Raw genomic sequence first — 22805 nt, forward strand, 5'->3', positions numbered from 1 at the left:
AAGTTGTAACTGCAGAGATGTATTGTGTGCTAATGTAGAGTTACATTCATGCTGTGGAGTGAATGGTGTGTTAGGGATCAGAAGAGGGTCTCCAGATCACTTGATAAACAGCAGATCTTGACTTTCTGAAACAGCATTTCTCATTGTAGAACATACTGTGAACTTTGCAGGACAAATGTGTGAATTAATCATGAATGTTGCAAGTAATAGCAGAAATCTCTGATCCATATTCAAGCATGTTTTCTTCTTCATCGTCTCAGATGGCTGGATCATTTCAAGGAGTCATACACAAGAGCAGACAGATGGAGAAAGTGTGAAGTGTGTGTGTGTGTGTGTGTGTTATTGGCACAAACGGCCTCTTTTTGAGAGACACAGACAAGATGAGAAGGTCTGATTTTAAAGGAAACAATCATGTAAAGGAGAACGGGGTACACACAGAGAAACAGAGCTGAGAGAAGGCAAAACAAAAAGAAAGAGCACAAAGAGAGGGTCCTATCAGAGAAGGGAGATGGAGAGAGACAGGAGGAGACGAGGAGGAGGAGGAGGTGTGATCTTTGGGTGGAGAAGCAGGGAATTTGCTTTGGGGGATGGAGGGAGTGGAGGAGAAAAACACAAAGACAGGCTGTCTTGGACAAAACAGTGCTAAAGAGAGACAAATCACTAACACACAGGCATATTAGAATGATTGACAGAAACCAGGAAGGGAGGAAGCAGATGAGAGGCAAACAGGGTGATTTTAGATTGAGAGAGAGAGAGAGAGAGAGAGAGAGAAGGAGAGCGAGAGAGTGGGAGAGAGAGAAAGGGAGAGGGAGTGAGTGAGGGAGGGAGGTGGGAGGAGAGAGAGGCGGAGGGAGGCAGGGCTGAGCACTATTTAAGTGTTGGAGCGGGGCTGAACACCAGGCTCTGAACTCCCCGTGTGAAGGGAGGACAGACACACACACACACACACACACACCTGTGAGACTCACACACACCTGGCCCCGTGCACACACACACTCTCTCTCTCTCTCCTCGAGCTCCTGGAGCAGAGATGTTCAGGGTTCGGGCCGCTCTCTCCTGCGCTCTGCTGCTGCTGTCAGCGGGTGCCGTGGATTTGGGAGGCTCTCCGTCCGGCTTCTACCCGCGCTTCAATCCCTTCTTCTTCCTGTGCACCCACCACGGAGAGCTGGAGGGCCCCGGGGCCGAGGGAGGAGGAGAGGTGCTGCTCACCTTCCAGATCCAGGGCAGCCCCGGAGCATACGTCCCAGGACAGGAGTACCAGGGTGAGTCCAGGAGTCCAGCTCCACACGCTTTATCTGCTTCACATCTCAGTCTATCAACATCATAACATCAGGAATCAGTTAGTGGAGTCGTCTTACAAGAAAACTCTATTTCACATTTATTTGTATGATCTTCTTTCTAATCATTTTGACCTTTACTAGCATTTCTGGGTGAAAATTGTCTCAAAATAAATCCTACAGCAATGTTTTTCAGTGTAGATCAGGTTGAAATGGCTCTTCAAGGTTATATTTTCAGGTGAACACATTTCAAGGCTCTCTATAAAAGTGCTGTTTTAGTATAATTTAGATAGTATAATTGATACTAATATTTTGAATCAGCTTTCATGTTTATATTTTTAATAATTTTGTAAAGTTTTTGTAATTCTTTGTAGTTTTGGTTTGTTTTATATACGCATCTATGTAGTTTTTATTAATTTACATTTCAGTTGTAGTTTTAGTTATTTTAGTACAGTTAAGCTAAATTAAAACAAGATATATATGGTCTGAAAAAAGCTTTTAAACACATTTCATTGCAGGTAAAGATGAAAAACCAGCAGCAAAATCAAAGTTGTTGCATGTGAGAGTAGCTTGCAGTCTGTGTGTGAGAGATGATTGTGTTTATGTAACGGAGCACAAGTATTGATGTGAAGTTGAACTGCTCTATTCCACTTTCCTCCGTTCTTCTGATCCCAGCGCTCATGTGTGGGTGGGTTATCCTGAGGCCAAAAGCGCTAGATTCTCACAAACAACTCACAAGAGCACAACAGGTGCAGCCACAGTATACACTCTCTGAATCAACACATTACACACCGCTCCTGTAATCAAGACAATCACACTCGGCTCATGTTTACTGTCACGATATCTGAAGCGCTGGATGTAAACTCTGCTTTCTGCTGGTGTTCTGATGCTTGTGAAGAGCGGCCGCTGTCTTTGTGTGAGGAGAGAAGCGTGAGGTCTTGTGTTCTCAGCTTTATCTTCCTCATCCAGACCCGTGAGATCTACAGAGACGTGTTCATTCTCAAACACGCGCCTGTGTCTTTGTGTGTTCGGGGGTCGTGAGGATTCTGGGGATTAAAGGGGATGGAAGGGCTGAAAGACAAAGAGAACGAGCCAAAGTGCTGCAAATTTATAGAGTGTTAATATACTGGAAACAAATACACAGATAGTCATGCTGAGAGACTGGACAGGACAGATGGAAATGCAGTTAACACTGTAAATGATGGATGTGAAAATACAGAGCAATGTTTTACACTGCTAACATCAGTCAAATGTCTACAAAGAAATGTCTTCGTTATAAGGCTACTGTTTGGCATGATTTTCAGATGCGAAGTCATCACATTGAGCGATGTGAAAAGAATGTCCTAAAAATGCTATGGATATTTTATCTTCAGTTTTGATGAAAGTATAGCCTTCTCCAAAAGGCAGAAGTGTATTTTATTAGGAGTGAGGTTACATGGCTTGAGGCCAGTTGCATCTTTAATCAATAGACGTGAATCATATGATCCACGTGACCTTCTGAGTTTAGAGACGTTAGAGAAGTTAATTTCTCAAATAATTCAGCAGAAGTGCTTGTCAACAATGATATTTGTTATTCCGCAAGCCCGCTGACAGAAATTTATATATTTATATTGTTTATATTGGAATAGAAGTAAATAAGCATAGAGTAACAAAATACAAATATTTTAAGTTAATGTTAAAAACTGTGAAAAAAAGAGGAAATATTGAGAACAACTGAGGTTGTAGGAATATATGTTTGAATTTGAACAAACCCCTTGTTAAGTTTGAAGGATCCTCGTGGTGAGTCTGGTGTTTCACTTTCCTAAAATCATCGCAGACTAAACTCTGAGCACTTTTCTCAATATGATATAAAACTTGCCATTGTTCTTTCTGTCCACTTTGCATGATGGGCTTCTTGTTCATTCTTTACTGAAGAGCTTTACACTAGAGCACTGATGCTGAGCCGTTCCATAACCTCAGTCTGACACGCTCTAATGTCCCGTGGGAAATCAGATCTGAATTTCAGCATGATATGCTATTTGTGAATTGATATACTAATGTGTGATTCATGTTCTCTTGTCAGCATTCGGCCACATTCACTGAGAAACAGATGAAATGTCTAATGGACCGCGGACTACAGCCTAACAAGGCACTTATTTACCGTCTTCGCACCCAAATGATGGAATCTATTAGTGTCTCCTTCATTAGAAGATGACAGAACTGAAGGCACATACCAGAATGAAAATAAACTTGTTTTTTAATGAATCAGTCTAAACGCTTTTGAACGAATTATTTTACATTTATACTGCAAAACAACAGTACCTGTGCTGTTAGGCTACTGTTCTCATGAATATACAGTAACTTGTGTTAAATGTAGCACTTAAAACTTAAAAATAATGTTTGATATTTATTTAACGCAGCCTATATTTTAATGGGAATTAAAGCGTTCTGGCATGTGTGCCAGCGCTCGTTCACTGAAGTCTGTGAAGTTTAGAGACTCGCTACTGTCCTTGAGCAAAATAGAAATACTCATGACTTTCTAATATATACAGATAAGGATATAAGCAACAAATATAAGTTATGCACTGGGAAATCACCTGATGGGGCTAAATGTGTTAAATGCGTGTGAGTTTGCTTGAGGTTTACACTGGAAGTCCAGTTTGAAACAGGGCACGCTTCAATGAAAATAATGGTTCTGTGAAAGCTGCCATGCAGACCAGAGTCTTTAAGATGTTAATGATTTATAATGAATGTAAACCTGACATCGTGAAGATGTCTATCAGATGTTTGAACACAGCAGATGCTTCCCAGATGAAGTGATCTTTAACAGACCTCTTGCAGACGTACCTGTTGTAACGACTAGTGAAAGGAGTGGCAGGAAGCAAATGCCAGTAAATGAATATTTAATGATATGAATGACACAGTACATGAAGATGGAAACACAGATGATACTTGGTCGGGGATACACAGTCCAGGAAGATGCAGGTGAGTGGAGGATCCGAAGTGTGGTGATGAGTTGGCAGCAGGAGACGGTGACACAGGAACTGCGGGGAATCGAGCCGAGAGGTAAGTGATGATCCGATGGTGAATAAAACACGGGTTTAATTTTGGACACATGGAAGGCAGGATGAATCCTCATGTACGCTGGAGGTAGTTTGAGGCGGACTGTCACCGGACTAATGATCTTGGTGACAGGAAACCGGCCAATAAATTTGGGAGCTAATTTATTAGAAACGGAGTGGAGCGAATGTTGTTAGTAGAAAGCCACACTTTTTGACCCACGACGTATACGGGAGGCTTCGACCGGTGGTGATCGGCCTTGGCCTCAGTGCGCTCCCTCACCCGGAGCAGAGTCTCGCGGGCTCTGGTCCAAGTGCGGTGGCACCTCTGGACAAACGCGTGAGCAGAGGGGACCGTGACTTCAGATTCCAAACTGGGAAAAACTGGTGGCTGGTAACCTAAGCTACACTGAAATGGAGAGAGGCCCGTAGCTGACACTGGTAGCGAGTTGTGAGCGTACTCCACCATAGAGAGTTCTTGGCTCCAGGAAGAAGGATTCTTCGCAACGTTCTCTCTAAATCCTGGTTGGCTCGGTCAGATTGCCCATAACTCTGAGGGTGATAACCCGAAGACAGACTAACCATCGCTCCTAACAATTTGCCAAATTCTTTCCAAAATTTGGATACAAATTGGGATCCCCTGTCAGAAACCACATCTACCGGGAGGCCATGTAACCGAAAGACATGATCAATGACAGTGACCACTGTCTCCTTGGATGTAGGTAATTTGGACAAGGGGATGAAATGAAATGAAAAAACCAGGGTCTTGATGGGACAGACAGCGGTTGAAAAAACTGGTTTAATCTGGATGTCGGTTAGATGACTTACCACTGGCGCAAACTGAGCCAGCCAAAACAAAATTGTGAACGTCGCAAGCCATAAGTGGCCACCAGAATCGTTGCTTAACTAAACCCTTGGTTCGGCTTATCCCTGGATGACAAGCAACATTAGAACAGTGACCCCACTGAATAACCTCGGACCGTAACTCTTCCGGCACAAATAAACGATTCGGTGGGCATCCGGGCGGAGGCATTACCCCATCTAAGGTCGTATTGTCCTTCGATTCGACCTCCCATACAAGTGCTGAGACGACTATATTCTCAGGTAAAATACACTCATGAGTCACCGGGCGTTCGGAAGGATCAAAAAGACATGACAAAGAATCTGGTTTAACGTTTTTGGAACCCGGGCTGTACAACAGAGAAAATTCAAAGCGGCCGGAAAAAATGCCCACCGAGCCTGACTGGAATTTAGTCTTTTGGCAGTTTTGATGTATTCTAAGTTTTTATGATCGGCCCTAACAATGAAAGGTACCCCTGACCCTTCCAACCAGTGATGCCACTCTAAAGCTAATTTGACAACCAACAATTCTCTGTTACCAATGTCATAATTGCATTCAGCAGGAGATAAACGATGGGAGAAAAACGCGCAGGGATGCATCTTATCGTCCGAGGCAACATGTTGGGAAAGAACTGCACCTACTCCCCCTCTGATGCGTAGACCTCCACCACGAACTGCCATGTGGGATCAGGGGCTACTAAGATGGGAGCCGAAACGAAGCAGCTTTTGAGGTTGGTGAATGCAGTTTCGGCTGCATTAGACCACCTGAACGGAGTACTGGGGGAGGTCAAGGCCATCAGATGTGAGACTAGTTGGCTGAAATTACGAGTAAAACGTCAATAAAAGTTGGCAAACCCCAGAAACCACTGTAGGGCCTTACGGGAATCTGGACTTGGCCAATCTATCACAGCCTTAACCTTGTCAGGATCCATACGAATTCCCTCGGATGAGACGATATACCCTAGGAAGGGAACAGACGTGCATGGAATACGCATTTCTCCGCCTTGACAAAAAGAACACTCTCAAGTAATCTTTGGAGCACTCGTCTGATGTGTTGCACATTTTCCTGGAGAGATGAAGAAAAAATCAGTATGTCATCCAGGTAAACATATATAAAATGATCTACCATGTCTCTCAACATGTCATTAACGAGTTCTTGGAAAACTCCTGGCGAGTTGGAGACCCGGAACGGCATCACCAAATATTCAAAGTGCCCTTTAAGGGTGTTTTCCACTCATTCCCCTTCCTAATGCAGACCAAATGATAAGCATTAAGTAAATCCAGTTTTGTGAATATGGATGCTCCCTGTAACCTCTCGAAAGCTGAAGAAATCAATGGCAAAGGATAGGTGTTCTGTATCGTGATGTTGTTCAGCTCTCAGTAGTCAATACAAGGTCGCAGAGAACCATCCTTCTCACCCACAAAAAAGAATCCCGCCCCCGCTGGAGAAGAGGAAGGGAGGATGAACCTTGATGCCAAGTAATCAGAAATGTATTTCTCCATGGCCTCCCTCTCCGGATTAGAAAGAGAGTAAAGCTTGCCCTTAGGCAGAGACTTACCTGGCACTAAGTCTATCACACAGTCGTAGGGATGATGCGGAGGAAGAGAAGCAGTGCAGGACTTACTGAACACTTACTAAATTACTCTGCGGGCAGGTTCGAAAAAACCATGGTCTCCTCCAGAAAGACAGAAAAAGGCACAACAGGACAAGCAAAAACCAGACAAGACTCATGACAACTTTCACTGCACAAAGTGACGGTGTTGGAACCCCAATCCACTTGTGGACTGTGTTTGACCAAGCAGCGGTGACCTAAAACAAAGGGAGCGACGGGGAGTCCATCAAATAAAAGGTTTCGGTGTGGTTTCCTGAGGTGAGCAGAGTTATGGGTTCAGTGGTGTGAGTGACGTGTATACCCTCTTCATCTCCTCGGAGAGGGCATGGAATGAGGCAACACGGATGATGGTTCTCCCACACCGCCGGCCCTGCCAGAAAGCAAAGTGAGCGCAAACGCAACCTTGGACTCTTCCGTCGCAAAGGTGCAGGGTTGTAAGGCAAAGTGCATGGAACACTTGTTGATGTAAGTTCTGCAAAGTCAGGCTCACCGGCGTAACTCTCTGGCACCGGAAGTCGCGGCTCTGGCTGGAAGTGGTCATGGGAGACCTCCCGGGGGGTGGGCGGTGGAGGCGGTGTGGGTGGCACAGCGGGAGAGGTGAGCTGATGGATCCGCTAGGTGAGCTCGGACACCTGTGTCACCAGCTCTTGGATCGCGCATTCGGTGTTTACAATACTCTCCTGCTGCTGATCCATGCGGTTGACTCTGTGGTGGATGAAGTCGGAGAGTGAAGTGGTGCTAGTTGCTTCCATGGTGGGTCAGAGCGTTCTGTAACGACTAGTGAAAGGAGTGGCAGGAAACAAGTGCGAGTAAATTAATATTTAATGATATGAATGACACAGTACATGAAGATGGAAACACAGATGATACTTGGTCGGGGATACACAGTCCAGGAAGATGCAGGTGAATGGAGGATCCGAAGTGTGGTGATGAGTTGGCAGCAGGAGACGGTGACACAGGAACTGCGGGGAATCGAGCTGAGAGGTAAGTGATGATCCGATGGTGAGATGCGATGAGTGGATGGGTTTCCGGGGAGAAATGGACATGCAGAAACACACAAGAGAGCAAAACATCAGACGAGTAACAGGAAACAACGCTCTGACAAACACAAGACGCTAGACAGGGTAATATATAGGGAGGAGTAATGAGTGACAGCTGTTGCTGATGACAATTAGAGGAGACGCCCACAAGAAACAATCAGTGCTGACGCGTAACACACAGACTTCACCCACATAGTGAAAAAACCAGAGATCACGGGTTTGGGGGAATTGTATCACAATGTCAGAGCCAACGTTTTTCAGATGTGTTTTGTCTATAGAAATGCGCTATTCGCTGCTGTAAAGTAACGGGACAGGCGGAAGTTTTCCACATAAATTTGATTATTCTCATTATTGATTACCATCAGTTATCGAGATTATTTGTTGCAGCCCTATAAAGCAAAACTCTCTTGCGCTGGCTTGTTCGGTTTCACATCATTAAAGGGGGTGGTGAAATGCTATTTCATGCATACTGAGTTTTTTACACTGTTAAAGAGTTGGATTTCCATGCTAAACATGGACAAAGTTTCAAAAATCAAGTTTTTGGTTGCCAGGACAAGACAACCCTGCACAGATTACCAAAAGAGAAACAGCATTAAGGGACCAGTGGGTGGAGTTTATTTTTACAGAGCATCAACGGAGTTGTGTAAGTGTTTGTGTTTGTTCCCTGCATTTCTAAAATGCTTGTTTTACAAACAAAGCCCAGTTTGACGACGGATTTGCGTATCGTTTATTTCTTAAGGATGATGCAATCCTTATTGATATTGAAAAGATATTGAGTCCGAGTGGACCATGTTCTCCACCTCCATTGTCGCTGCGGCTGCTCGGAGCTGTGGCCGTAAGGTCTCCGGTGCCTGTCGAGGCGGCAATCCCCGAACCCGGTGGTGGACACCGGAAGTAAGGGATGCTGTCAAGCTGAAGAAGGAGTCCTATGGGGCCTGGATGGCTTGTGGGACTCCGGAGGCAGCTGACAGGTACCGGCAGGCCAAGCGGACTGCAGCCCGGGTAGTCGTGGAGGCAAAAACTCGGGCCTGGGAGGAGTTCGGTGAGGCCATGGAGAAGGACTATCGGTTGGCCTCGAAGAGATTCTGGCAAACTGTTCGACGCCTCAGGAGGGGGAAGCAGTGCCCTACCAACACTGTTTACAGTAGAGATGGGCACCTGTTGACCTCAACTGGGGATATCGTCGGGCGGTGGAAGGAATACTTCGAGGATCTTCTCAATCCCACCGAGTTGTGTTCCGTTGAGGAAGCAGTGGCTGGGGACTCGGAGGAGCACTCGTCCATCACCCGGGCTGAAGTCATCGAGGTAGTTAAAAAGCTCCTCGGTGGCAAGGCACCGGGGGTGGACGAGATCCGCCCCGAGTACCTCAAGTCTCTGGATGTTGTGGGGCTGTCTTGGCTGGCACGCCTCTGCAACATCGTATGGCGGTTGGGGACAGTACCTCTGGACTGGCAGACCGGGGTGGTGGTCCCTCTTTTCAAGAAGGGGGACCGGAGAGTGTGTTCCAACTATAGGGGGATCACACTTCTCAGCCTCCCTGGGAAAGTCTATGCCAGGGTACTGGAGAGGAGAATTCGGCCGATAGTGGAACCTCGGATCCAGGAGGAACAGTGTGGTTTTCGTCCCGGTCGTGGAACACTGGACCAGCTCTATACCCTTTCCAGGGTGCTGGAGGGTTCATGGGAGTTTGCCCAATCAGTCCACATGTGTTTTGTGGATTTGGAGAAGGCATTCGACCGTGTTCCTCGCGACATCCTGTGGAGGGTGCTCCGGGAGTATGGGGTCGGTGGCTCCCTACTTAGGGCTGTTCGGTCCCTGTACGACCGGAGCAAGAGCTTGGTTCGCATTGCCGGCAGTAAGTCAGACCTGTTCCCGGTGCATGTTGGACTCCGGCAGGGCTGCCCTTTGTCACCGGTTCTGTTCATAATTTTTATGGACAGAATTTCTAGGCGCAGCCAAGGGCCGGAGAGTGTCCGGTTTGGGGACCATACGATTTCGTCGCTGCTTTTTGCGGATGATGTTGTTGTGTTGGCCTCCTCAGACCAGGACCTTCAGTGTGCATTGGGACGGTTTGCAGCCGAGTGTGAATCGGCTGGGATGAGAATCAGCACCTCCAAGTCCGAGGCCATGGTTCTCAGTCGGAAAAGGGTGGATTGCCCACTTCAGGTTGGTGGAGAGTTCCTGCCTCAAGTGGAGGAGTTCAGGTATCTTGGAGTCTTGTTCACGAGTGAGGGAAGGATGGAACGTGAGATTGACAGACGGATCGGTGCAGCTTCTGCAGTAATGCGGTCGCTGTACCGGTCTGTCGTGGTGAAGAAGGAGCTGAGCTGTAAGGCAAAGCTCTCGATTTACCGGTCAATCTACGTTCCTACTCTCACCTATGGTCATGAGCTGTGGGTCATGACCGAAAGGACAAGATCCCGGATACAGGCGGCCGAAATGAGCTTTCTCCGTCGGGTGGCTGGGCGCTCCCTTAGAGATAGGGTGAGAAGCTCGGTCACTCGGGAGGAGCTCAGAGTAGAGCCGTTGCTCCTCCACATCGAGAGGAGCCAGCTGAGGTGGCTCGGGCATCTATTTCGGATGCCTCCTGGACGCCTTCCCAGGGAGGTGTTCCAGGCACGTCTCACCGGGAGGAGGCCCCGGGGAAGACCTAGGACACGCCTCGGGGTCCCCCCGGAAGAGCTGGAGGAAGTGGCTAGGGAGAGGGAAGTCTGGGCGTCTCTGCTTAGACTGTTGCCCCCGCGACCCGGCCCCGGATAAGCGGAAGATGATGGATGGATGGATGGATGGATGATGCAATCCCAACGAAAAAGGGTCACGATTGTGTGTTGGAACCACAGGCTGTGAGTAAAACTGCTTCAAATATCTCTGCCTCCTTGTTAGTGCGTCCGCCTCCCATCGGAGACCCGGGTTCGAGCCCCGCTCGAGCGAGTCCTTGCTGCTGCTGCTCTTGTTCAGTTTCAGCCTTCACAGCTGTCACAGCTTCCAAACACTCTCAAAGCAACTGGCGCTCGTGATTCTTTAGCTCCGCCCACACATCACGCCTCCAGGCGCTCGTGTTTTTCCGGGAAAAATCGGTACAGACTATCTTTCTCTTATGAATATAATAAAACTAAATACTTTTTGGAGTTATGAAGGATGCAGTACTACTCTATAGGTACTCAAGATTAACATGATATTGAGTGAAAACGAGCATTTCACCCCCCCTTTAAACAACAGAATAACTCTCTGAATCATGCTTGTCATCTGTTGATGCAGGAGAGTCTCAAAGGTGAAGCTAATTGCCTGTTTACTAACCATATTAAGATCTGACCAGCTGCGATCTGACTGAATGAAGGGGAGGCCTCTGATTTCATGAGTGATTCGAGAAATTGGATCAGGAAAGGTTTCAGAGGATGTTAATAGCAGGTGTGAGCAATTCAGATGTAATAAAATGCATTTTAGATTACAGAGCCCATTCTCTGACATTGAACAAGTTCAGACTGCACATTTGTGAGGCATTAGATAACGAAAAATTACTCCTCTCAGTGGAACCAAATGAATGCACTGGAGATATTTTCCATAGCTATGAAGCAGTAATTCATGAACTGTTTTGCAGCCCATTGTGATGGGTTTCTGCATAATGTGATAGCTGCTTAATGGGCAGGGCCTGCGCTGACGGCTGCCTGTTTGGCTGCGAATGTGACAGTGAAACACGGCTCAGAATTAATCCGATGCATCTGGCTATGGGCTTCACCCTGGATAGTGATGATGGCAGTCGAACATGCCAGAGAGATGCTAATACTGTGCCAGGTCGTCATTAAACTCAATACAAAATGGGCAGTGATGATGCCAGTGTGCAGAGCGACCTGCAGGCCATCTGTACGCTTTTCCAAGCAGCAATTTCAGTCTCTGCATTTAGAAATGAAACGATCCAGTGGTCTCTAATGAGTGAAATGTTCTTCAGGGCTGCTGAACGCAGGGGTCATCGCTGTTGTGCTTGTTAGTGCTGAATTACAGATTATGAATTGCTTCTCTAAAATTGTGATCAGTTTACGCTCAAGCTCCTCATTGTCATTGAAAGAGTAATCACTGGCGATTAAATGGCTCATTCATGCAGAAATGAAGTGAGTTCTTTTTGAATGGGCAATTAATTCATTGACACACCCAATTCATTCAAAACGCAGATTAATTTAATAACAAAGCGCCGCTCTGTCGCTCTGAGACGTGCAGTGTTGCTTCTGTGGGTTTGTTTGTTAGTATTTTTGGGAGAAATAGAGAAAAAACTATTATGATAAATATGTGTCTAGAACGTAATTCCAAATATTAAAATATTGTTTATTGAACTGCTGTATAAAATCAATATCACATTTGCAATCGTATTGATATTTTGAAGATAAACTGTTTTAGTCTAACTAATGCAAAAATGCTGTATGTCTTCTTAAGTTTCCCAACACACAACAGACTAGAGCTGATAAAACTCACAATAATCACAGCCTTGGGCAGCGTGTCATAACAGCTGATAACATTCAGACCTTCACCACAACACAGAAGCGTTCGAGCGCCTTTCACTGGCAGATGAGCCGCCAAACAAACAGTGAGGGACTGAACTGTGACGCTGGAAGCTGGTACCTGTTCAGAATCAATAGATGCATTTATTCGATCAGTAGGATCAGTTAATGGCTTTAAACTTAAGATTGTGTGCTTCATGTCAATGGAGGGATCGCACCAAATGACAATGGTTGTGTGTTTGTCAAATAACGTCCCGTACCTCCCATGCCCTCACTCTTCAGCTCTCAAACCATTCACACAGCTCCAGGTCTCATGAACATTACCCCGAGAGCTCAAGCTGAAAAAGAGATTCCAGAGGCCACGTTCTGTGTGAAACAACAATAGTCGGAAATGAGAGTGGTTATTGTAATTACAGTAGCACTCCCACTTTGTTTGCTTTCTAGACAAAATTAGCTCAGATCATGTTAGTTATGTGAGAGTTGTGTAAATAGAACACGTTCCCAAATCATCTATTTGTATTCAGATTAATAAAATATTATTTCCATATACTGGAAGTTTTGGGGAACAGTGTGGCAGAACTGGCTGATGTTGGTGGATCTTACTTAAAAAACACTAAAAGACTGAATTTCTTCACTAGAGGAAAGTACTCCGGTGTAACCGAGCTGTGGCTGATGTTTGCATACTCTGTGAATGAGTAGAATATAGATAATGTGCTAATGTGCAGCGTTGAGCTCATAAAAACTGCAGTTTGAAATATCAGACCTAAGAAGGGCCGCGCCAAGAGCAAGGCAGGTGAAAGTGATTTACTATTCTCTTTTATCTTGTCTCTGCTTTTGTTTCATACACAGATCTTTTCTCTCCCAGGAATCATGTTTTTTAGATGTGTGTGCTGAAAATGTTCTATTGCACTTATACTATAACCAAATATTTCACAGGGTAGATCCATTAAAAAATTCCTAATAGATTTAGCATTAATTTGTGATGATGCATGTGTTTTCAAACAGCTAATCAGCTGAAACATCTGGTTTACGCCCGCTCTCAACATCTGTTTCAGACGCTGAATAAACAGTCCAAAATCCTTTCTAATTCAGCCACACTGTGTGATGTTCAAAGCCTTCATCTGTCAGTCAACCACTGAGCTAAAGCACGGGTTATAAACACGGCCACTTTAAAAACAACAACAACCACAGTTATCCAGTCCAAGTTGGGTTAATTCAGGTGCTTCACTAAAATAATTGAGAATTCGGACTGTGAAGTTTAGTGCAAACTTCAGTGTCCAGATCACATACTGCAAGTGAGAGCTTTTTCCCAGCCGTCCTCTGTGACTGAAATACAGGCATGAAGATAAAGAAAAACACCACACAAGCCCTGGCTGAGTTTCTCTGTGTTTCACAATGAATTTCCCAACAGTTTCCTCAGCGTGTTTGGAGTGTGTTTATGGAACAGAGCTCTGGGTGTTTAGTGGCTGTGAGAGTTTTATCTGTCCATGAGGAATAGATGCAGCTCTGGAGAAGGAAATGTTCTGGCTTGTGTGGGTGTGTGTCAGGGGTCGACAAACTGACCTCATTTAGACATTTCCTGTTTTCTACGAGAGACAGTATTTTATCACCAGGTGTAAGATCATCTGTCTATCCATCTGACTATCTGTCGTCATTGCATTGAAGGTTTAGTAACACTTTCTATGAAGCCCGTAATTATAATACATTATGAGGGTATTCTTAAGGCGTTAAAATGAATGCGTAATGCATAAAAAAAGAAAGTATATGTTGTATCATCTCATGAATATTCATAAGAACAGTTTTAATATATTATAATATTTAAATATTTGTGTTTATAGCATTTAAGAGTATGATGATTTATAACACAATGAACAAATAGCATCAACATTACAATGGATTACATTTCTCTTAGTTATAATGTATTATAAGTCTCATATCTTGCCATTTTTTCTGATGCTACTTTACTTACAGTGGTCAAATTCCACTTATAAGTAGTAATAATAATATTAAAAAAAATTGTTTTCTCTCAAACAGCCATAAGATCATATATCAGATCAGATGAATGTGTGATATGACACATTTGCTTTGAACTATTTGTATTGTAATATCAGTTTGATTATTTTGGTGGTACCCTTTAGACAGCTGTTGATAATTAACTCTGCAGCTATATCAACTAGCGGTCATTAGAGTATTAGTGTGTCTGCTACTTGAATCATATGCTAACACTTTATTTTGATGGTCAAGCAACTGATAAACTGACTATAAGTGTCTTATTCTACCAGACTAGATTCATCCATTCTTGAGCATATTAATACTCTAATGAGAGTTAGTTGGCATGTAGCTGCAAAATTGTTTATAGTCGATTGGTTAAGTGAACAATCAAAATAAAATATAACCATATAAAACAATGTTGGTTTTTGTTTTTGTCAGTAGGAGTATTAAGCTCACATCAATTAATTAACATTAGCTCCAGAGAAAGACTCTAATAACTCTTCATCTAACCAGTCACTAGCTGTAGTGAGATACTGTGCAGATCTGAAATAATGTCAAGATATGATCCAAACCATTATACTGTAAATGAAGGAGATGTAAAATGGTGTTCATTGTGTGTTATAAATAATCATATTCTTAAACTTATTACCACAAATATGTATTATGATGTATTATAATTGTTGTTATTATTATTCATGAGTTGATATACTGTATTATAAGGTTTTTTATAATGCATCATGCATTCATTATAATTCCTTAAGAATACCCTTATAATGTATTATAAGTACAGGCTTCATAGAAAGTGTTAGCGAAGGCTTTAACTGTGAACTGTTGCAGTGTTTCAGCACATGGAAGTGATTACAGTCGTCTTGCTGAGCGCAGACATTCAAGCTCGTGCTGGCAGAGATCCTGAACCGAATAATCCTGAAAACGCTCATTTTTTCCCTCTCAAAAATGCTTGTTAGTTTTGTCATTTTCGATCACGAGAAAGGAGGAAAGCAACACAGCAGTGCAATTGAATTGGGTGGTTTTTCCAAAAAGAGGGGTTAGAGCAGATTTATTTGTGGAGTTCATTTCTAATGCAGCGAGTTTTCTGCATATCACTGTCCCAGAATCCCTTTCCCTCCGCATCGGGCTGTGGGAGCGTAAACCTACGGGAAATCTCACAGGAATTAAGCTTCAGAGACTGAAGACTGTCACTGACTCCGGGAGCACACATGCCGGATCATCTATTTGAATACTGTCAGTGCATTTCATGAATACATTTTTAGATAGCAGGAAACAGTCCACAGAATACAGTTCACCTTCAGCTCACATGTTTAACTCCCCAGGGTACATCTGTGCATTTTCACAAATCAATGATAGTTGCTGGTCTGAGATTTTTTGTTGTTGACTTTACCTTTCAGCTTAGAGAATAGAGCTCACTGATGCTCTTGCGTCTGAACATTAGAAAAATCCCTGCATCGGTGTTCAACATCAAGTTGAAGGCTTTCCCAGGAGAGTGGGAGCTGCTGTAGAAGCACAGGGACGCCGACGTGCTTTTAGTCAAGCTTTTCAAATTAAATGGTTAAGATACAAGAGCATCAGTGATGTCAGGCCCTGACCTGTTCACTGGAGCAGTTCCTTATCTAATCCTAAAAGGTTCATGGTAAGGGTACATGTTACTATTCTATGGTACTACTGTGCATCTTTTGAGCATTACATTGGTGTCCCTATATGCTGGAGATCTCTGACCCTGTTCCTGGACAATGAAAGTCCAGCTGTAACCCCCAAAATAGACAGACTAACATTTTTTTAGTTTGATTTCTGGTCTGGTTTTTGTGCAGGCCAGCTCTTCCCCAGCAGACTCCATTTCTTTATAGAGCTCGCTTTGTGCACAAGGGCACTGACATGATGGAAAAGAAACACTTCTACAGTATGTGTATGATTACAAAATGACTGGAAACGCCAGGTTAGAAGGGAGTTTCCATCTGCTTTTGGCTATGTAGTGTATCAAGAGTTGAATAAACGGAAAACAAGTTTGATGCCTGAATACGCTGCTTATATTATTGCAGGCCATTTGATAACAAGCCTAAGTTTGGTTATTCACCCAATAATCAACTCAAGCTCAGAGCAGCTATCTTGAGTAAATGTTGTTATTGTAGTTCTCATTAGTGTGACACGTCATGCTCTGTTTCAAGTGAGATATTAACCAGATCAGAGGTTGCACAACTTAAAACTGTTTTTCTATAAAAGCTGCATGTTTCATATGTTTTAAGCTTTCAACTTTCGCTACAGAATAGCAAACATCAAAATAGCTCAATCCCTTCTGCCTTCTGTTTTGTTTGTACTCGTGTTCGGAGCAAATGTGAAGGGAGGTGGCATCTATTAAGAGGTTAGGAGCATCATTAAAGAAGCTGTTGCTCAGGAAGTCGACCTGTTAATGTTTGTTAGAGCGATCGAGCGTGTTTGACAGCAACAGGCCCTCACAACAGCAGATGGCACGGCCAGCAGGGCAGAGAGGCGAGAGAGGGTTACGCAAGAGAATCATCACAGTTTGATAAGTCCTATCCAGCTGTCACTGACACACGTAAACTCATCACACATTCCACACCGATGCTGACTGATACGGAGAAGCCCGGTGTCTTCAACCGCAGGTCCCTGGTTCAGCAGGATTCGGCCTGAGAGGCAGGGAGATGGCTCTGAGACTGGCCCGGCCGGGGAACAGATGGACCGAGTCACTGCTGGTGGCCTCTCCACGCTTCCGGCTTCTCAAGGGCACACCATGCTTCCAGTGGGATGTCAAATGCTGCTCAGATGGACCCTGGGTTACGTTTCCTTCATATTGCGAGTGCCTCTATCTTCTGACATACACACAGGTGAAAGTATAGCACTGAGGTTTTTATGGCTGAAACATAATTTTCCTAAATCTGTGGAGGGGTCACAGGTGTGACAGGCTGGAATCACAGTTATGTTTGTGATGTACAGGATCAGGAGCTCATATATATCCAGTCCCCAGTGAGTTTGATCCAGCACTCATCTGTGTCGCTGATCCTACCAGTAGTTCGGTTCCTCCCAAGGTTCTTTGTGTACAAATCTTGTGGAGTTGTTTTTCTTCTTCTGTTCTACAGCCTTCTCTGCCTTGCTCACTGGAGTAGCTGCTCTGTAGCTATATATACATGCTGTACCAATAAAACTTGCTCAGCTAGGAGTGACTGTTGCACTCGTGCACATTAAGGTTTGATTTTCATTGCACACACTGGCAGGCGTTGTTCCTCTGCCATGCTGTTAACTAGGAGTGAGGTAATGCCCAGTCCTGCCAACTGCTCTCGCTTCACTCCTCTGCTCCTGCGTCTGGCGTCAGGGTGCCACCAGGTGCTGTTCAGATGACAGCAACACACATATAGAGCCATCCGTGTCTGAACCTGCTGAACCTCAGTGGCTCACAGCCTCTTTCAGAAAATGGTTCAAGAAACGTCACTCCTGCACTTCTTTCTTCTGTTTTCTATTCTTCTACAACAGAAAACAGCCCCCTCTGTTAATGCCAGCGAGTCCAGGGATGCTTTCGAGGCCCGAGGTTTATCAATACTTGAGTAGGAGTGGGGTGGTGAGTGTTGGTAATGAGGCGTACTACATCGCACCATCTATATTGCATGATGGAGAGGACAGTATAGAGATAAAGGAAGAGAACAGCTTGGATGGACAAGACTAGATGGAAGAGATCACACAAAGACTGGAGGATGGCAGGCACGTTTCGGGTCATTTACTATGTTGTGTTGACGTATGTGCTGCATCTCTTCCTCCCAGCAACACGTCGTCTCTCTTTCTGCTAAAGACAGTCAAATACTGCTCATCGGGAGAGTTTGAGTGTGTGCGGGTGTGGAGTGAATGTTAAGAGTTCTCATCAAAGCACAGCTTTGTGCGCATACAAACCCCCGCAGGTGAATACGTCTGTTTTTATGAGTTACTCTTACCAGGTCTCCTCTTTTCTCCTCCCTTCCCCCGCTTCTGCTCCCTTTCAGATGGATTTCTGAATTATTTACGTCTTTCATTTTCATCGATCACTCTTTTTCCACGGGCCTCTCCAGACGTCCCTCCATCCCTGTTTTCGCCTTCCTCCACTGTGCTGTTTGTTGCTCATAATAACCTCTTGGCCCAATCGCTCGCATTGCACTCCCACCCGCCTCCGAACGCTTCTCCTGCATGAAAAGCTGTGTGCTCTTGAGGGAGCGATGCTTTGAGCCCGAGGTGCCTCGTGTGAGGAGAGCGAACGCTATTTGGGATCTGAATTTGTCAACATGCATGTGCATTTTCTTAACGTTGAAAGGAATAGTTCACTCAAAAATAAAAATTCTGCCAATATTAATTCCCTCGTTATTTACGGCCTGTATCTGCATAAATAAAAGGCACTTTTAAACTCCAAAAAGGAGAAAAATACTATTAAAGCACCTTAAATGCAGGCAATATGACTATGTGTGCTATATTCACCGTCTTCTGAAACTGAATGATAGCTTTGTATGAAGAAAAGACCGAAATTGTCTTGGGCTGACAATGTGTCCACAATGTATTTCTCTCATTGATATCCTGACTTAATAAATGTGAATGAACTGGATGTAAAGCAATCATCCTGATCCATACATACTGAGTTGCACTTATTTAGAAAGCGAGGTAAGGAACGATGTAGTTAAAAACTAAAAAAAAAAAGAGGAAAAATGGAGAGCGAGAGGACTAGATATTACACTGGCAGTAAGAGGATGAATTATTGAAGCTGGCACCGGGGGAGAGAGGCAGGAACGAGGGATATGTTTTTAATCCAGAGTGTATCCACGTCTAGACAAACTACACACACTCTTACACACACATAGTGCTCACACCTCTCCCTTGAATCCTCATAAAGAAAGAAATAGTGAGAGTCTCTAGTAATTTGTTTTTGTAAAATAATAATCAAACTAGAACTAATATTATTAATGATGATTTTCTTTGACTATTTCATGATCTGTCTGCCTGGGATTTTGTCAAACAGTTGGTTAAACCCACAGCAGGCTTTCAGAGCAGATCTGCTGTTGGCTTGTGGTTTTGAAACACATTTCTTGTCAGAAAAAAATGCTTGTCTCAACAATTACCAGTCTATTCATGAAGTAGTGAAGAGCTTTTACTGTGCTCAAATACTGAAATGAATTGAGATGTGGACAGCAGCCATGAACACATCTTCAACTGAAGCACAAGCTCCACGAAACTCTGCCCAGTTTCAGCAATGCTACATTATAATGCCAAAAGAAACAAAAGCATGCATTGAAACTAAGTTGTGAAAATGTTTAAGAATGGTGTTTCATTAGCTCTTTTATTATTATTTATATTAAATTGACTAAGCAGGGTTTTTTTATATATATATATTTTTTTGTCTCGGTTACATTTGCTGTTGTATGTTCATCACAGACTCAGAACGTCAATGTAGTCTGTCTCTTCCCCTTCTCTGTCAATCTCACACTCGTTTAAAGTGTATTTCTCAGTGTTCAGTGAGATCCTCGTCCTCCATCTGAACATGTCTTTTTGATGGCTGCCATCTGTGCTGCCTCCTGGACACACATCTGCTCTCTTCAAGCAGGTTCTGGGTTATTCTTCATTCAGTGTCTCCGGACCACATCTGTGCCATCTTGTTGATTACAATAAACAATAATTTTGTCTCGTTCTTCAGTTTGTACAAATCAATGAGAAACAGGCTTGGAGCAATGCATGCATTTGCTAAGGAAGAATATGTACTTTATGTAGTAGCAAAAAAAATCTGTGCTTAATTGAAATTGTAATTGACTGAGTAGTGAGTGATGGACTTGATGTAAAATCAAGTCATAATGTAATGTAAAATATGATCATGTAAAATCATATTCCATTTCCATTTGATGCTTCCAAGTGATGCACTTGATTTGTGGATTTGCAGACCATTTGAGAGCATGATAGGTTGCTGCTTCCTTGACCTAATGTGGGTTTTTGTGATTTTTTTGTGATGATGAGCATGTATCGTTCACTAGGACTAGCTAAATGAACAGCTGCTGCATGCAGGTTTTTTTGTTTCAACAGAGGATCAGTTGCCTTATTGGTTAAAATCCCCAAACTGTATACTTAAATATTAAATTCAAGTCAAGTCAAGTCACCTTTATCTATATAGCGCTTTAAACAAAACAGATTGCGTCAAAGCAACTGAACAACATTCATTAGGAAAACAGTATCTGTATCTGGGACTCTAGTTGTCCTGGTCTCCGCTGTCTTTCAGGGATGTAGAGGTCCTTTCTAGGTGCTGATCCATCATCTGGTCTGGATACGTACTGGATCCGGGTGACTGCAGTGACCCTCTGATCTGGACACAGACTGGATCTGGTGGCTACGGTGACCTCGGAATAAGAGAGAAACAGACTAATATTAGCGTAGATGCCATTCTTCTAATGATGTAGCAAGCACATAGGGTGTTATGGGAAGTGTTTCCGGTTCCGGTTTACCTAATTAATGCAGCCTAAAAATCCTTTAACGGATTTGGATATTAAAAGCATATTAGTATGTTATGTGTATGCCAGGTTAAAGAGATGGGTCTTTAATCTAGATTTAAACTGCAAGAGTGTGTCTGCCTCCCGAACAATGTTAGGTAGGTTATTCCAGAGTTTAGGAGCCAAATAGGAAAAGGATCTGCCGCCCGCAGTTGATTTTGATATTCTAGGTATTATCAAATTGCCTGAGTTTAGAGAAAGCAGCGGACGTAGAGGAGTATAATGTAAAAGGAGCTCATTCAAATACTGAGGTGCTAAACCATTCAGCGCTTTATAAGTAATAAGCAATATTTTAAAATCTATACGATGTTTGATAGGGAGCCAGTGCAGTGTGGACAGGACCGGGCTAATATGGTCATACTTCCTGGTTCTAGTAAGAACTCTTGCTGCTGCATTGTGGACTAGCTGTAGTTTGTTTACTAAGCGTGCAGAACAACCACCCAATAAAGCATTACAATAATCTAACCTTGAAGTCATAAATGCATGGATTAACATTTCTGCATTTGACATTGAGAGCATAGGCCGTAATTTAGATATATTTTTGAGATGGAAAAATGCAATTTTACAAATGCTAGAAACGTGGCTTTCTAAGGAAAGATTGCGATCAAGTAGCACACCTAGGTTCCTAACTGATGACGAAGAATTGACAGAGCAACCATCAAGTCTTAGACAGTGTTCTAGGTTATTACAAGCGGAGTTTTTAGGTCCTATAATTAACACCTCTGTTTTTTCAGAATTTAGCAGTAAGAAATTACTCGTCATCCAGTTTTTTATATCGACTATGCATTCCATTAGTTTTTCAAATTGGTGTGTTTCACCGGGCTGCGAGGAAATATAGAGCTGAGTATCATCAGCATAACAGTGAAAGCTAACACCATGTTTCCTGATGATATCTCCCAAGGGTAACATATAAAGCGTGAAGAGTAGCGGCCCTAGTACTGAGCCTTGAGGTACTCCATACTGCACTTGTGATCGATATGATACATCTTCATTCACTGCTACGAACTGATGGCGGTCATATAAGTACGATTTAAACCATGGACTTCCACTAATGCCAACAAAGTGTTCAAGTCTATGCAAAAGAATGTTGTGGTCAATTGTGTCAAACGCAGCACTAAGATCCAATAAAACTAATAGAGAGATACAACCACGATCAGATGATAAGAGCAGGTCATTTGTAACATTTGTAAGGAGAGCAGTCTCAGTACTAATAAATTAATAAATGACATCAAAACAGGGGCAGATGAATTATGATGTGGTGGACTGCTGTGGGCCAGAAAGTCCAGGGCTACTTTTTGGTCCCCTGATGAATACCAAAGAACTTTTCCATTTTCCATTTCGACTATTTTTTGATGGATTTTTCTCAGTTGTCTCTGAATTCTAACCCTCTATCTCTCCTCTTTCTCTCTGTGTGTGTCTGCAGTGACGATCTCCACCAGTACTTACTTCGATGGGCTGCTGGTCACCGGTCTCTACACCTCCACTTCTGTCCAGTCGTCTCCCATCCCTGCATCTCCAGCCTTTGGCTTCGGTAAGTCTTGAATAAGTCTAAAATTAGATGAAAAGAAAAATGCTTACAGTCAGTCTAGAAAACCAATGGATGGTGAGGATGTATATACTTTACTCGTTGTAGAGCTGCAGATTTTTTTTTACCGGCTGATGATTATTTTAAATGAGAGAATTAATAAAAATCAAAGACCTTGCACTTTCTCATTGTTCAGAAATAAACATTGTCCTTTTATTTATACTGGGGTTTTCATAATGCAAACTATTCCAAATCTCTTTTACCTAGAACAGTGCCTTAATACACCCAACATTCTGAAGCAGAGCTGGTTATGAAATCATGACATGGACTCATGAATATTAATTAGGTGACATTGTTAGGTAACCTTCCTGGAACATCCGCCTACGTAATATATTAATATTCATAGGCCAAGCATTAAGGGTAGTTGGTGACTATCCAGGTGACTAGCATCCACTTACCAGCGTCTGGCTTTCAG

At 43.5% G+C, this 22805-nt stretch overlaps 1 protein-coding gene across 4 annotated transcripts in view; it reads left to right on the top strand.

Moving 5' to 3' along the window:
• The first annotated feature begins 899 nt into the window (after nucleotides 1–899).
• reln (reelin) overlaps nucleotides 900–22805 on the top strand; it is a 117160-nt gene continuing 95254 nt past the window's right edge. For all 4 annotated transcript variants that reach the window (XM_052530757.1, XM_052530759.1, XM_052530755.1 and 1 more), the window contains exons 1-2: nucleotides 900–1262; nucleotides 22229–22336. In XM_052530757.1, the coding sequence (XP_052386717.1) occupies nucleotides 1031–1262; nucleotides 22229–22336 (340 nt within the window). In that variant the 5' untranslated portion in view covers nucleotides 900–1030. The remainder of the gene's footprint in view (nucleotides 1263–22228; nucleotides 22337–22805) is intronic.

The sequence above is a fragment of the Carassius gibelio genome, chromosome A18 (assembly GCF_023724105.1).
Source record: "Carassius gibelio isolate Cgi1373 ecotype wild population from Czech Republic chromosome A18, carGib1.2-hapl.c, whole genome shotgun sequence".
In the NCBI taxonomy this organism is placed as follows: Eukaryota; Metazoa; Chordata; class Actinopteri; order Cypriniformes; family Cyprinidae; genus Carassius; species Carassius gibelio.